Raw genomic sequence first — 16,601 nt, 5'->3', positions numbered from 1 at the left:
TTTCCACTGCTTCAGCCAATCAGCCAAGTGTAAAAAATGTTTTTTAAAGAAAGTACAATAATGTTTTGATGAGTGTTTGATGGCATTTTTATTGATGTTAGAGGGACAATTGAGCACTGAGTACCAGGCCATTAGTGACCTTATGGTTGTTAGTTTGTTGGGTACTACCGATGCATGTCCAGAGTGCATAAGAGATTACCTTGACTCAACGGTCACATGGCGTTTTACTGCGGTCATGACTGCCAGTGTGGCGGGAATACGGTCACCTCAAGAGCCCTATTCATGATGTTACCTTTTCAGCATTTAAAAGATATGACTAATATGGATCCCTTGCCTGACTCTGCCATGTAGGTGCTGGCCTACTCGTGTGTGTACAGCTACTACAACCAGGACACAGAGAAGATGGATGTGATGGAGCAGCAAATGGAAGCCCTGGAGCTTCACACCAATACTCTACAGATCCTGCTGGGTAAGACCTGCAGGAATTACAGTGCCTAGAGAAAGTATTCACACCCCTTCTTAACCTATCCACATTTTGTTGTTACAGCCTGAATTTAAAATGGATTAAATGTAGATTTTGTGTCACTGGCCTAAACACAATACCCCATAATGTCCAAGTGGAATGATGTTTTTACAAATGAATACAAAATGAAAAGCTGAGATGTCTCAAGTCAATAAGTATTTAACCCCTTTGTTATGACGAGCCTAAATACAGTGCATTCGGAAAGTATTCAGACCCCTTCCACTTTATTTTTGTTACGTCATAGCGTTATTCTAAAATTGATTACATAAATAAATATCTTCAATCTACACACAGTACCCCATAAAAACAAAACAAAAACTGTTTTTAATATATATTTTTTGCAAATGTATCAAAAATCTAAAACGGATACCTTAAGTATTCAGACCTTTTTCTATTAGACTAGACATTATGCTCAGGTGCATCCTGTTTCCATTGATCATCCTTGAGATGTTTCTACAACTTGATTGGAGTCCACCTATGGTAAATTCAATTGATTGGACATCTCTGCAGCACTCTACCAATCAGGCCTTTATTAAGGTAGTGGCCAGATGGAAGCCACTCCTCGGGGCAGATGACAAGCCCGCTTGGAATTTGCCAAAAGGCACCTATGGACTCTCAGATAATGAGAAACAAGATTCTCTGTTCTGATGAAACCAAGATTGAAGTCTTTGGCCTGAATGCCAAGCGTCACATCTGGAGGAAACCTGGCACCATCCCAAAGGTGAAGCATGGTGGTGGCAGCATCATGCTGTGGGGTGTTTTTCAGCAGCAGGGACTGGAAGACTAGTCCGAATAGAGGGAAAGATGAATGGAGCAAAGAACAGAGGTCCTTGATGAAAACAACATTTTAGTTACTCCACAATACTAACCTAATTGACAGTGAAAAGTAGGAATCCTGTACAAAACATGCATCTTGTTTGCAATAAGGCATTAAAGTAAAACTGCAAAAAATGTGGGAAAGAAATGTATGACCTAAATACAAAGCGTTATGTTTGGGGCAAACACAACACATCACTGAGTACCATGCTTCATATTTTCAAGCATGGTGGTGGCTACATCATGTTATGGGAATGCTTGTCATTGGCAAGGACTAGGTAGTTTAGAATAAAAAATAATCCTACAGGAAAACTTGGTTGTCTACTTTCCAACAGACACAAATTCACCTTTCAGTAGGACAATAACTTAAAACACAAGGCCAAATATGCTTACCAAATCAATTTGTATTGGTCACATGCAATAACATCTGCTAACCATGTGTGAGTGTAGCAAAATGCTTGTGCTTCTAGTTCCCGACAGTGCAGCAATATCTAACAAGTAATATCTAACAATTTCACAACAAATACCTAATACACAACCATCTAAGTAAAGGAATGTAACAAGAATATGGATGAGCAATGACAGAGCAGCATAGGCTAAGATGCAATATAGAATGTAGTATATACATATGAGATGAGTAATGCAAAATATGTAAACATTATTAAAGTGGCATTTGTGACTAGTGTTCCATTTATTAAAGTGGCCAATGATTTCACGTCTGTATGTAGGCAGCAACCTCTCTGTGCTAGTGATGTTTGTTTAACAGTCGTCTGGTCTTGAGATAGAAGCTGTTTTTCAGACTCTCTGTCCCAGCTTTGATGCATCTGTAGACTGATCTCGCCTTCTGGATGGTAGCGGGTTGAAAAGGCAGTGGCTCGGGTGGTTGTTGTCCTTGATCTTTTTGACCTTCCTGTGACATCAGGTGCTGTAGGTGTCCTAGAGGGCAGGTAGTTTGCCCCCGGTGATGTGATGTGCAGACCACAACACCCTCTGGAGAGCCCTGCGATTGTGGGCGGTGCAGTTGCCGTACCAGGCGGTGATACAGCTCGACAGGATGCTCTCAATTGTGCATCTGTACAAATTTGTGAGGGTTTTAGGTGACAAACCATTTCAGTTTGTCAGTGATGTGTACGCTGAGGTACTTAACTTTCCACCATCTACACTGCTGTTCTGTCGGTGGATGGGGGGGGGGTGCTCCCTCTGCTGTTTCCTGAGGTCCACTATCATCTCGTTTTTGTTGACATTGAGTAAGAGGTTATTTTCCTGACACCATATCCCGAGAGCTCTCACCTCCTCCCTGTAGGCTACCACAATGTTCCTGAGTGGCCTAGTTAGTTTTGACTTAAATAGTCTTGAAATTGGCTGTCTAGCAATGATCAACAACCAACTTGACAGAGCTTGAAGAATTTAGAAAAGAATAATGTGCAAATATTGTACAATCCAGTTGTGCAAAACTCTTAGACCCACCCAGAAAGACTGCTGTAATGGCTGCCGAAGGTGATTCTAACATTTATGTACATTTGATTTCTGTATTTCATTACATGTGAAACACATTTTCACTTTGTCATTATGGGGAATTGTGTGTCGATGGGTGAGGATTTTTTATTTTATTTAATCCATTTTGAATTCAGGCTGTAACACAACAAAATGTGGAATGAGTCAAGGGGTATGAATAAAAGGATCATTGTAAGATTGTCAAGGCAAATTTCTATTACGTACAGATTGGCATTTGAAAGGATTTCACTATTAGAGAGAGGTTTTTACTTCAATGGAGACTTGCTCGCGTGACTCGAGGGATAGCCAGTGCGATGCACTCTGCTTGTTTAAGTAGAAGGGTAGAAGAGTTCTTATAGGTCTAAATTCAAACCATATAAAATAATGACAGATATGATGGAAACAGGAAGTTTCTGTAAAAAATAACTGTTGCGCCACTTTGATTGACCGACAATAAGCTACACGTGTGTAATGCGTTTTGGCTACCGGTGTGTCTTTTATGGGGCACACTCATAACTCAAACTCTTGTTTTATTAAAACTTTGTATGCAATGGTCTATTCTTGTAGGCTATGTAGCAATGTCACATAGGATCATTTTAGACACAGCCTTAAAAAAATGTTTTTATTCCTCAAATACTCTCCCAAGTAATCGAATACTAACATCTGTTTTGGATATTCGAACATCCCTACTTTTTGAGGATGTGTCATACACCATGGATGAGTTCTCATTGTCTGCGTCTTTCCTCTCCAGAGGAGACCCTGTTGCAGTGTACGGATCTAGCGTCCTGCATCCGTCTACTGAAGCCTGAGCACCTCAACACTGGCCTGGAACTCATCCGCCGCATTCAGGAGCGTCTGGTGGCCATTCTACAACACTCGACCCAGGTAGGGACTAGGGAGGGATTTACACACTGAAGACCACAGCACAAAGTGTGGCGGTAATACTTATTGGGTGCTTTGTGGTCCAATCAACAGCAAGTCATGAGGGTTTCCTCCTGTCTGGTCTCTCCAAACACAGGACTTCCGAGTGGGATACAACTCCAAAACAGGACAGGAACTGGAATCTGCTCAAGCTTCAAATCTTTCTAAGAACACAGACGCCAACAAAGTGTGAGTACAGGAGATTTGGGAAGTGGATCTCTACATTGGTTCCTGGATCTAGTAGCTTATTACTGAGAAAATGTTCCTCCTGATTTGCTGTGCTCACGGGTCTTCTCTCTCTGCAGGGCTGGGGGCTCTGAGTCTGACAACCATAACAACGAGGGTGGAGATGAGGCAGAGGAGGATGAATGGTATGACGATGAGTACGTTCCCGAATGGCATGAAGATGACGAGGATGACTTCTTTTCTGATGATGACGAGTCCGAAAACCTAGAGAGGGATTTCAGTCCTTTTGACTAAACATCTGAAAATAGGAAGAAAAAAATGTCAGTCTCAATCTGTGCAGGCACTGCAAGCACCATAAAAATATATTTTGGAAAAAAGCAGTACTTAATAAACAAACAAAAATCCATCAGAGAGAGCGATGGGGACAGAGAAAAGCCATGGTCTGGTTTGAAGTGAGGCTGGGTGTGATCCTTCATTTTTCCAGTCAGCCTCTTTGCGCTTAGCCTTCACAATTTCAGTCCCATGCCACAACTGCAATTGTTGGATGGGCACACTTACATGTTCCACTTATTGTTCATCACATAGGTTTGAATTCCTAGAGCCTCATTCTTTTTCACATGACGCTGTTTTGAAGCCGATGAGGGTACCATGACTGTCAGACATAATGAAGGATCCCTGTAAGAAGATATTTGAGGTGTGACGATATACTTGAGAAAAAGCCCATACTTTGTGTAATACAAATGCTACTTTTTCATTTACCAGCGTGACTGAAAAGGGATTTTATAATCCAGCGCTAGGAAGGCTGTTAAATTGGCAGAATGTTGTTCATTGCCGAATGGCTTGCCTTGATATATTTTTGTAATACATGGATATATGCCTTCATTCATAACGATAAAGTACTCATTCAGAAAATGTATATTTCCATAATGAAACTTAAAACACTGAAATATTGTATGTTAATTTTAGAAGGCTATTAAATGCTCAAGACTGCGGTTAATACAATGTTTGTGCGACCTTTTCATGGGTTATTAAAGGGCTGCGAGGGGGAGAAGATTGGGAGGGAAAGGATGTAAGGTATTGGGTGTGCCTGGCAACAGTAGCTGACAACTCGCAACATTCTTGCGCTGCATTGTAGTTCGCTACATACTTCTTCAGCGATTGGATCGTCACTGACCAATCAGTGTCAAAACCAGTGACACATTTTCAAACCGCTGCTTTACCCATCGGTTTCTGGACCAATCAGACGGCCTTGAATGTGTTCGCAAGTCGGTGAAGGGTCAGGGAGGTACTCCAATCAGTCAATCAAATGTATTTTATAAATCCCTTTTTACATCAGCAGTTGTCACAAAATGCTTACACAGATACCCATCCTAAAAAACCCAATGTGCAAGCAATGCAGATGTAGAAGCACAGAGCCACTCATTGCGGAGATTAAACTAACGTCCGTGGGCGTAGCATTTGGCCGGAGCAAGGAGTCTGGGTAGTCAGGCAATGAGGGAGTTCTATTAACCTGAGCTGTGGTGCACCGTTCTATTGTCCACGATGTGAACTGGCAAAAGCGGTGAGGGAGGAGCGCCCTCACAAATGGAACAGTAATCTGCGCCGCTTTCATGTCAACAAGGCAGCATGGTGCATAGTCTAAAACCTACATCTCTTTTCCATTAAATGTTTTAATTTTCAAACTAGTTTTCATTGGGAAGTCACAGAAAGCGTTTTTATCAAAAGCAATAACTTTTGCATAAAAAAAAAAAAATCCTACTCATTACTCTACTTGCTTAATCTAGCCTAGGCTACATCATGCTTTTGAAATTAAAAAAAAATGTGTTGTTGAAATTTTGTCAATGTTTATCTGTATATGGGTTGGGGTATTTGATATCTCAACATGCCACTTTGCTGTTGAGAGATACTAATATTCACCATGTGCATCTTCAAAAAATGTATATTTCTGATCTCAATGTTGAACTTGTGCAATGTCAGCGGACTAAATAAATGCGCTTTCTGCTATCATGCTGGAGTGATTTCACTGTATATGTATTATTTCATAACTACATTACCTGATTTAAACGAGACATTATTAACGTCATAAATATCATCATAGGCTGCTAGAGAATACTTCTGTGTAGTGAGGGGGGAAATAGTTTGTTATTCCCTGGCTTTTCCCAAAGAATATCTATTATATTGACATTGGAAATACATGTCCTTAAAGATGGAACGCAGGTGGAAGGAGAACAGGTGGGGCCATTTTAGCCAATAAGAGTGCAGATACCAGTGGCGTAGTACATTTCCTGAGTGTTGTCGTGTGTTGCTGCCTTGCTATGTTGTCGTCTTAGGTCTCTATTTATGTCTTTATAAAAAAAATAATCCCAGCCCTGTCCCCGCAGAAGGCCTTTTGCCTTTTGGTAGGCCGTCATTGTAAATAAGAATTTGTTCTTAACTGACTTTCCTAGTTAGATAAAGGTTAAATAAAATTGTGTGTACCGACAGATGTAGCCAATTGAATAGCCTATCCTTATAGAATATGTATAAAATGCATCCTCCAATTGCAACATCTGCCTATGCCCACACACATCTATTTAACCTCAAACACCAAGTTAGGCATAGGCAACCCAATTTCAAAATAGGCCATAATCACTATCAATCATGAATGATAAATCTTTGTTTTACTGGTGAAATGTCCAAACTGCATCTCCATCCCAGTTTCATGAGAATATGCATTTAAATCTTCCTCAATTACTATTTCATGAGCAAATTAAATCAGATGGCGTTAAGCTATTAGCCTTGTAATTTGTTTCAGTCAAAGCATATGTCCTGCCTAGTGGTACGCTCTGACTTTTGGCGCATGGGCTTCTTTTTTAAAACTATTCCGCTTCAGCTAACCATCCTAAAATCGAATTAGAAATTAGGTATTTCTGGTGTGATGTTTTTGGCCTACTTTGCTATGGTATTATATTCGGTTATGTTATGTAAAATGCAAATGAATCATTGTGATCTTGCGAGACATTTATTTACCTTTTATCTAACTTTATTAAACGAGCACTATTGTGCAGCGCACACACGTAGCCTGTAGTTCATAATTCTCGCCACCGCCAGAGAGAAGACGGGGAAGAAACCCCCATTTACCGGCCTCTAGGTTGCGATACATGTTTATTTGGTTTGTTTTTCTATTGTTTTTTTCATTTAATTCATGTAATTAAATCATTTATTTACAATTTATCAGTATGAATTTTCCAGAAATAGTTTTACCAGCTCCGTGTATTCTCAAATTGAAAAAATTAAGGGGGTGCCACTCCTCTCCTCCGGCAGCACTACACCCCTGCAGATACACGTGAACAACAAGCACAACTCTAATATTAAAGGTTGACTCAGCGATATAACGTAGATCTAAAGAGCAGAGTAGGCCAATTAGAGCACTGAAGCCCGAGACTTAACTTCTCCACAGTTTTGGTGCACTGGCTACCACGCTTTGAACAGCGTGAAGCGATACTGTGGATGACTGAGAGCGACATTTCTGGCATCTGTCGTGGTAATTTCCTGTATTACCAAATCATGAGAGAGCAAACCACACACAAGTCAGAGTTATCATGAAGTCCATCTTTAATTATATGAGCTTCACCATAGCCCTGTGACTCTCAGATCAATTCAGTGTCTTTAAATGAATTCTCTGAGAGTGCTTACAAAACAGTCCTTAGTATAATTTATAGCCAAGACACACCCATCAAAACTCACATGACGAATAACAGATCTTAGGAACATTTTTCAAAATAACCTTTTACCAGAAAAAAAGAGTATCCCATAATTTATAGCATTAGCTATATATTATCGTTCAGTTTGGTCTCCTAAACCGAAGCTCTTGTCTCGTTCTTGGTACAACATAGTACCAAGACATTACCTCATCCAATGATATATATCAATTGCCCATTTCTAGATACTCCCATAAAAAATACAACCCCTCTTGGACAAGCTTACAGAGAGAAGTGACTGGCACACAGACATTGTGGAGCCACCTAACTGGTTCCCCATTAATCACACCATCCCTTCACATGGTTTAGGAATAGTTAGACACATTCACAGATTAGACTAACCTGACCTCTCCCCTCTCTGGGCCCAAGTAACTTTTGCCACATAAGCATACAATAAAAATGAATAACACATCTTATCAATGTTACCTAAAGAATTCTGATTATTCCCCAACATTCCCCTCTCAGGGACATTGTCCCTTCTAAAGAATCAGAACATTAATTACATACTCAATATTTAAAAGAAAATTTTAAAAATCAAATCCCCTCAATGTCAAATACCTTAACTTATGTAAGCTTTCTCCCTTCTGAAACTAAGTTTACAACCTTTATTCTACAAGACAAACTTGCACAAGTTTAATAACACAGAATAATCCATTTGAGGAAAATAAAAACATAACATAGAAATGCTCCCTAAGTTACATGAGAACCAGTATCTAAACACAGGCCTCATCACAACATATAGGACAGACATCCCTCTAAGTCCTCATGCTCAGAGATGTAGTCAGGAATAGAGAATAGGTCAGTGAAATCATTCATATTCCAAATCATAATTAACAACCCAACTATTTATCCAACCAATATTTAGAATGACATTCCTCAGTGATTCAAATTGGTCTTATCACTCAAAGTAAAAACCTCAATTTAACACACATCAATATTAGCAGATTTTTCATTCATTCAAGTATAATTATCCCATAATTCTACCATTAACTTTTTTTAATCATGATTATAATACAGATCAGTATCTCAATGCATTCACAATCTAAATTACTCTAATTTTAAATGGTGTAGACCTCTCCAATCAACCTGATACCACAAAAGTATAAAACAATTTTATTGGCACAGTTGACCAACCCCCCCTCTCAGGCACCGATTCTTCTGGCGTCTTTGTCGTTCTTCTTCAGATAGCTTTACAGTTCAAAGTGGATGGCTCATGATAATGTCCCAATTTCAATGTCTCATCTTTGCCACTCATGTGTTGTCCATTCGTCAACCAATATACCAGCATCATAAGAAAAGGTTAGAACAGATCTCTCTCCATGCTCACTCCAAGTGGACTCACACTCCTGAGAGAAACATGAAAGAAAACCAGTTGACAGCTTATATCGGATACTGTACACTGATTTCTGGCTTGGTTCCTTTCTCTCGGTATAAGTGGTTCGGAAGGCCTTCTTCAACACCTTTGTCACTCTTCTTCAGCCAGTTAGAGGGGGTTTTGAGGCACACACACTATTCGGTCCAATGATCTCTTCCATGCATTATTAAGATACCGCCTGATGTCACTTTTCATGGTAACCTCGAAAGAACAGATCAGAACAACAGTTTAGTTCAGTTCATTAACTACATGATAAATTATTATTTTTACCAATTATTCTTAATACACATATCTAAACATATTTCAAAGAAAATATCAACACATTCTATTGAAACTATTCTTTCAAATTTACTTATACTCCCCATCTCACTGTCAACTCCATCGTAGAGCCAAGGATCAAGAAGTTAGACCTATACCCCTCGGGAATAGAACAAAGCAAACACAACAATACAATACACTCCTTCACATATCACTCAAGGTGTATAAACTTCAATTCAAAACCTAAAAAAACTGAATCCTCCCCCATGTTTTACACATATCTCTCCATGAGAGTAATGTAAAAACCAAAACTACTACTGGATTTTATTTTTTTTTTCTCAAATAACCTAATCAAATTAAAATCACTAAACTGAAAAAACTCCACAAAGAAAAAGTATTCAACCCATGTAGTCATAGGAAAATAGACTTAAAGCAGCATACCCTTAGTTAAAAGCAATGCCCTCTCCTTCTTCACAGTGGTCCAAATTACAAATATGGCTAAGAACTATAAACTCAAACTTATTTATCAATTACACAAATTATCTTGAAAGCAATATTACAAATGACCATAAATTCATTATCCAAATGGCTTTCCAATGCGGGTGATCAAGCCACAATGGAAGGTCATCATAGAGGTCATAGGTCATACAAAACCCTTCAAATAAGTGTTTTTTTTTACTATATTAGACAAATTGCAAACAATAGTCAAATAGTTCCTACATGTTGTATCCCAGGTTCCCAGAACATTCCTTTATCAAAATAATGAACGTGTTTAATTCAAACTCAGAAAATAAAAACTCATTAAAATTCCATGTGCATGTGTGCCCCTTCTCAATGTCTGCGGCGCTGCTCGTGGCAATGTATTTTAGCTGAGTCTACCTTTAAGTCGTTATTTTTTTCAAAGTTGTGGAAATGCCACGTGCGTCTACTTATATCAGTGCATTCATAACAACCTAAATTCCACACTTTCTACGACAACAATGTTAACTAATGTTACAGAGGAACTAACATGGCTGCCGTAGAAAGTGTGGAATTTTTATATGGGGGGTCAATGTGTGGTACGTGAGGCTTATTTGAACAAATATAAATGGGAAATATTTAAACAATGCTATGTAATTTAATGTCTAGAATTAGAACAATATTCAACATTCTAAAAATTGGCCCAACTCTCTAAATACAGGATATGGTCTGACTACAACCAGTTTACAGGTCAGAAATTTCAGAGTTTCAACTGGCATGAGAAGGTGGAATTATTTTCGTAGACAGATTACAATTTGATGAGAAAAGTGGAAAAGGTCATTTAACATTCCAAACCTCTAGTGTAACTGAAGCTTGTGGTGAAGCAACAGGTAAGCCTATCCATGGGCAGAGTCTCTGCCTCCGAGGTTGTCTCCTACCTTACACTTTCCTTTAACATAAAAATACAAGAAAACACTAGTTACTGAAATACTTCATTACTTTTGTACACAGAGGGACACCCTGTTTCTTTTAAAATCCATTCATTACCTCTGGCATTTATCACATGACATAAAGCTCAATCTACCTCCCTCTCCCTAACACACAAACTATCAAATACCTTAAATCTAAAATACAGACAGGGCAGACCTCCTTAGCCCAGCTGATTTGATTGTAGCCGGACACATGCCATCCAGCTGCAGGGGAACCAACCTCCTCCTCCTGTCTGTCTTAAATGCCTCTACATTTGGATTCATCTGGGGGAATGTTTCTGACAGGTCAAAAGGTTATAAAAATTACAATAATGACACTCCGCATAATCTAATCCGACCATTCTCGTGCACCCCACCGTGGCTGCTGCTATCGTTGCTAGCTAGTTCAGTCAAATCCAATGCAGCGCTGCCAACTTTTGAAGAAAACTTGGAGTGAGATTTGCTATGTGAATTCATTGCCCCCTTGCACAACCCCTAGATTCCCAGGAAAATGTTACTGTTTTAAAGCTAATTTCCTGCAATTCTACATATTGTAACGACCCTGTGTTTATAAGCGCGGAAATCGACCCTGCCGCATGAGCATGCTTTTGCGGCACAGTCGATAGCGCGCGCGGGCTCGAAGGTCGAGGGTTCGAGACCTGCTCCCTGCTGTTTCATTACAATATTTATGATGCTTAGAATATTAAATGAACACTCAAAAGTTGACGACTTTGTTACTTTTGGGGGAAGAAATGTTAAGAATGCAACAAAAAAATGTGTGGTTTCACAATTTATTCAGACAGTAATGAAGTTAAATAGGGACACGGGCAAAATTGGGCTGGAAGAGAATTCTGCTTGCTCTCCAGAAGGGTTAGCCACCCCTGATTTATGTTTCCCAAGTGCTGGGTGTTTGAAAATGTCCTTGTTATAACAATAATTTCTCAAAATCACCCAAGCTTTGTGAAAAATCTAATAAATATCAATATTCAGGTAGTTTAGGTCTACTAAGGAGAGATGGATTGGGGGGTGAGGTCCTGCAATAGACTAGCGTCCTGTCTAGGGGGTATACTTTACATCAAGCTGCCTCACGCTTCGGAAACAGGAGGTTGGCTCATGTCCTATGAGCCGTTCCAGCTTGCATAAACCAAGGCTACTTACTACTTATGCCTACATAGACAAAATATGTGTTTATGAGTTGTGAGTCCCCTTACCATCTCTGCCTAGCTTGTGCACAATACTAAAATGTTAAATTATATTTGATTCCTGGAGCATTTAATATTCTATGCTTATTTGTATGACTTCTTCAAAACTGTCCAGTAACGGCTGCAATAATACATAGCCTCATATCATTCATTTTTAAAGACACAAGTAGGCTAATATGAGATTTAAAATATATGATTACACTGGCAAAATTTGGAATAAGTGGAATAGTAAAATACGTGTGGGGAATAACAGTAGTGTTCTTGCTGACAAGCACAGCAATTACCCTATGTTTTAGCCCATTGTTAAGAATGACAATTGTTCCACTGATCAGACTAAATAAAGTAAATAGATCAAATCTACTCTAGACAAGATTACATAGAACTGCCCCTACACCCTAACCAATTAATTGTTATATTCATTGTCTCCCCTCTTGAATCCAATTTACACTTTTAGGTTCACAATCTGTTTGACAAAATTATTTTCAGAGTTACAAATAAGGCCACCCTACCAAACCTCTCTGCTAAAACATACTGTAGGTCTGTCTGATGCCTTTTTGTTGTCACTGCCTAAATCCCAATCACCAAATGATGGGACTAATGCAACTGTGGATTAAATAGACTTTAGCGCTACCATGCTGTTCTTTTAACAGTTTTCTAAACTCAGCAGAGAACAATCTTGCTCTGCATTCAGCTCCACTCTAAGCTTGAGGGGCGTTTATTTTAAACATGCATCCAATCCCCTTGATCCCTTACATAACTACACCAATCATATGGTTCAATGTGCCGCAGTTCACAATGCTGTGGCAAGACTGGACAATGATAGAGGTTCCGCTCGTGATGTTAAATTACAGATGCTCCGATTACAAACTGATTTGGAGCACAGTTGAAAAGTTAACGCACTGACTATACAATGGACTTATTAGAAAAATAAAAGCAGTACTTTTCAATGTGTGAGATATAAGAGTTGTGCCTGGTGACGACCTGTCATTCAGGGCAGGTAGAGCAGAGCTTTCATTGTCTGCTTATATGCCCCTTTTATTTATCATACCGTTCTGACTTGGTGTACAGGGAGAATACTGTAAGAACTGCAATGTTTTGAATTTAGTTAACGTAATTAGTGTATTGTTTATTGTTGTGGGTTTGCTGGGATGAATCTAAAAAAATAAAATTGTAGTTCGCACCACCAAGATTTACATGATAAAATCGCCCCTGCCCGTTGCATCTCGTTTGCTTATTTTGTGTACTTTTATTTAACTAGACAAGTCAGTTAAGAACAAATTATTATTTACAATGACAGCCTACCAAAATGCCTCCTGTGGGGATGGGGGCTGGGATTTAAAAATAATATAAAAAAATATAGCACAAAACACACATCACGAACATAGTACAAACTTTATTGGGCACAGACAACAGCACAATGAGCACGGTAGACAACAATACATCACACGAAGCAGCCACAACTGTCAGTAAGTGTCCATGATTGAGTCTTTGAATGAAGAGATGGAGATGAAAACTGTCCAGTTTGAGTGTTTGTTGCAGCTCGTTACAAAACATACATTATTTTAGCAAACATAAAATAGAGTAAACTGAATAGATATTTAATAAAATGTTTCAAAACAATACATTATACTATAGACCTGCTAAATTACATCCAGCATAAAAAAACATTAAACAGAATAAACTAAAATAATTCTGTATTTATTTCAGATGTAACAAACATTGTATGATTTGGTGAAGGTGTTGTAGAAAGAAGCAGTCTGTTTTCCTCCCCCTCCATCTGTGTTACTGGTTCAACAGACTTAGTAGATTCCTGTGAACATCGACATTCATAAACATGTTATTCTGAACAGCAACATCTCCCTAACAAGAATGTAGACCAGTTGACAATTCAACTGAGTCAATATTACTTGTTTAATGTCGTAATTACATTGGTAACCAGTTTTTAATAGCAATAAGGCACTTCAGGGATTTGTGGTGTATGGCCAATATACCACGGCTAAGGGCTTTATCCAGGCACTCCGCGTTGCGCATAAGCCCTTAGCCGTGGTATATTGTCCATACACCACAAACCCCTGAAGTGCCTTATTGCTTAAATATATCACAGATACATGCACATGTGAGGTTTCAAATAATAATGTTACTATTACTAGCTTACTCGCTGCCTGTTGTTTTTCCTGAACATGTTTCTGATATAGCTAGTTATTGTTCCTTGCTAATCCAAAGCAGGCTTTTCTCCTCCTCACAAGTCTTTGGATACTTTACTATATCATCATCATGTTGTGACTGTAACATGGACATTGCATTAGAACAACTAGATACACTCTTAGAAAAATGGGTTAACAATGTAGAACCCTCTGTGGAAAGGGTTCTACCTGGAACCCACAAGGGTTCTTCAAAAAGTTATCCTATGGGGACAGCTGAATAACTTTAAATTCTAGATTGCACCTTTTTTTCTAAGGGTGTAGCTTTATCAGACATGTTCAGAAAAAGCAGCTCACGTAGCAAGCCAATAAAATACATATTGCATTGGTTCAACCTTGAAATATAGCTAGTCAAGATAGAGATTTTACCTTTATCTCTGTAGCAGTTTGCTCTCACCTAGTCTGGGCACTGCAACAGCCAGACCTTATTCCCCATTATTGTATGGTCTAGATTATGCAGGGAGCTAACCTGTTCTCCTAAAACATTAGCTAATAGCTAAATTAGCCAATTTGAGCAAATACATCTCAGCTTGCTAACTAGCAAACCCAACTAATTACACAAATCTACACAAAGTAAACAATTATATGTTCTAAACTAATGTTTGTCTCAACCAAATGACAAGTACAAAGAACTATGTTGCTCTGTTCCACAACGTAACAACCATTAACGTTAGTTACAGGCTTGACAGAATACTATTGCTAGCTAGCTAACTCGCCATGCTATTTCAATGAAAATAAGATACGATAGCCAGCGTCAGATTTGTAGTTATTTGGAAAAGGTCGTTTCTATTTCTTTCTCACCAACGCCTTGCTGCAGCGTTTACATTCTGTAAATGTAATAACAATTTGAGCTATATTTAGAATAATCTCCTCCTCCCTGAGTAAGCGATTTATCGCAACAGGCCGGAAGTCAAAATCACAAAAATTGAGGTGGGAGGGGCTACAATGTGGTACTTTCAGACACATGGGATGTGCCCGTTACTACACAGGCGTTCTAATCACCTGTAAATGCACACTGAACAGGTGTAATGAACGCGTCCAAATCAAGACGATTTGAAACTCTTGGCCTTCCATAGTAGGGTTAATCCGAGCGTTCTGACCTCACAACGAGCAGTCAATTACCCAATATAATTGGCTAACGGTTGGCCAGTTTCTTCCAGACACAAATGAGAGAACACCTCACTCTGACCATTTTACTCGTCCTAACTGCTAGTTAGGTTGTTTATGTTATCCAGAGCGTTGGTGACTAACTGTACTGCTGACAACAATTTAATTACGCTTTTTGTTTTTTACTGACACCGGCCATATTTAACGGGTGTTGAGCGTTTGTGAATGAATCCAGTTATTCTGCGCTCTGGTACACTCAGGCTAAAGTGCTCTGAAATCGGAGTAGATAGCCAGAGCGAATTTACGAACGCACCCATAGCTGGCTTCACGCGCGCCTTAATTGTGATTGCAAATATTGGCCATAATGTTATTTGACGTGTAGCTTTTGACACGCAAGGTGAGTCACCCACCCAAATGGCGTTCCGTAAATAGAACGTCGCGGCCCCGCCCGCGTAACGCAATCTGTGGTTTTCTAGGTTACCCCATTGGCTCACAGCAAATACATTATTTTTGTCTGCTTATTTTAGTAAATTACATTTTAAGCAAAGTAAACCATGTATAAAGATTACTTGTCAACATTGCCTGCTCTCGTGTCCTCACTACTTAGAAAAACGTAATAGTGCTTCCCTCATGCACCTTTTCATGGCGCTAGCAGCCACATGAGTGAATGCTAGCTAGCTACCATCCCAACCGCAACGTAAACCAAACAAGACCGACAACACAAAATAGACTATTGGGTTACAATAGTGAGTGGTGTTACAAACGAACTATACAGAATAACGTAAATAGCTTAGTTGTGATTAAATGTTTTCCACAAACAACTACGTGTAGCGTACTTGGACACCGGGTCCCCACGCCGAATAGACTGAAGCAACGGGGCTCTTCTCGCAGGCTCAATTTCCCTACTTGGGAGCATTGCGAACCGTAGGTCGGAACCTTTGACCTGGTTACACGTTCATGGAACGTCACAGCAATTCTTCGGCATTTTTTGTTATTTCTGTACTCCAAAGAATCTGACGAAGTTGGCTTTTTTACACTGAAGCTGAATTGCTTATTATTACGTGAAAATTGTTCCGTACTATGGTTGCCATTTTCACGCTATTCTGAAACTTTGAGGTGTTATTTGACATAGCACCCTCTATTAATTAAATAGGATCTCAATGGTATAAATCATCTCGCTTCGCTTTGGTCGTCACTAGTTCACAAAGCCATACACCCCGCCCATTTCTACAATTTACCTAATTATAATCTGATTTTAAACCAAACCTTAACCATGCTGCTAGCCTTATGCCTAACCCAACATTTAGACCAAAAAGCACGTTTTTGTTTTCATAAATGTTTACCATATAAC

The 16,601-nt window shown here is 39.2% G+C and overlaps 1 protein-coding gene and 1 long non-coding RNA gene across 13 annotated transcripts in view; one reads left to right on the top strand and one right to left on the bottom strand.

Annotated features, from left to right (window-relative positions):
• The window catches only part of LOC110527477 (cullin-9), a 66,605-nt gene extending 60,658 nt beyond the window's left edge, over positions 1-5,947 (top strand). For 9 of the 12 annotated variants that reach the window (XM_090237813.1, XM_090237802.1, XM_021608792.3 and 6 more), the window contains 4 exons: positions 352-469; positions 3,585-3,718; positions 3,852-3,943; positions 4,060-5,947. In XM_090237813.1, coding sequence (XP_090093939.1) covers positions 352-469; positions 3,585-3,718; positions 3,852-3,943; positions 4,060-4,234 — 519 coding nt within the window. In that variant the 3' untranslated portion in view covers positions 4,235-5,947. Of the gene's footprint in view, positions 1-351; positions 470-3,584; positions 3,719-3,808; positions 3,944-4,059 lie in introns of all 12 variants that reach the window. The other 3 variants (XM_090237825.1, XM_090237823.1, XM_021608803.3) reach the window with 1 other exon arrangement.
• Positions 5,948-13,320: 7,373 nt separating this feature from the next.
• Positions 13,321-16,412, bottom strand: LOC149985623 (uncharacterized). The gene is made up of 2 exons (XR_016496703.1): positions 14,513-16,412; positions 13,321-13,752 (listed from the first exon to the last, which is right to left on the bottom strand). It is a non-coding gene; the product is annotated as an uncharacterized LOC149985623 (long non-coding RNA).
• Positions 16,413-16,601: the final 189 nt, after the last annotated feature.

This window comes from Oncorhynchus mykiss, chromosome 1 (genome assembly GCF_057628025.1).
Source record: "Oncorhynchus mykiss isolate SJ-2025 chromosome 1, ASM5762802v1, whole genome shotgun sequence".
Classification (NCBI taxonomy): domain Eukaryota; kingdom Metazoa; phylum Chordata; class Actinopteri; order Salmoniformes; family Salmonidae; genus Oncorhynchus; species Oncorhynchus mykiss.
This window is presented reverse-complemented; position numbering and strand designations above follow the sequence as displayed.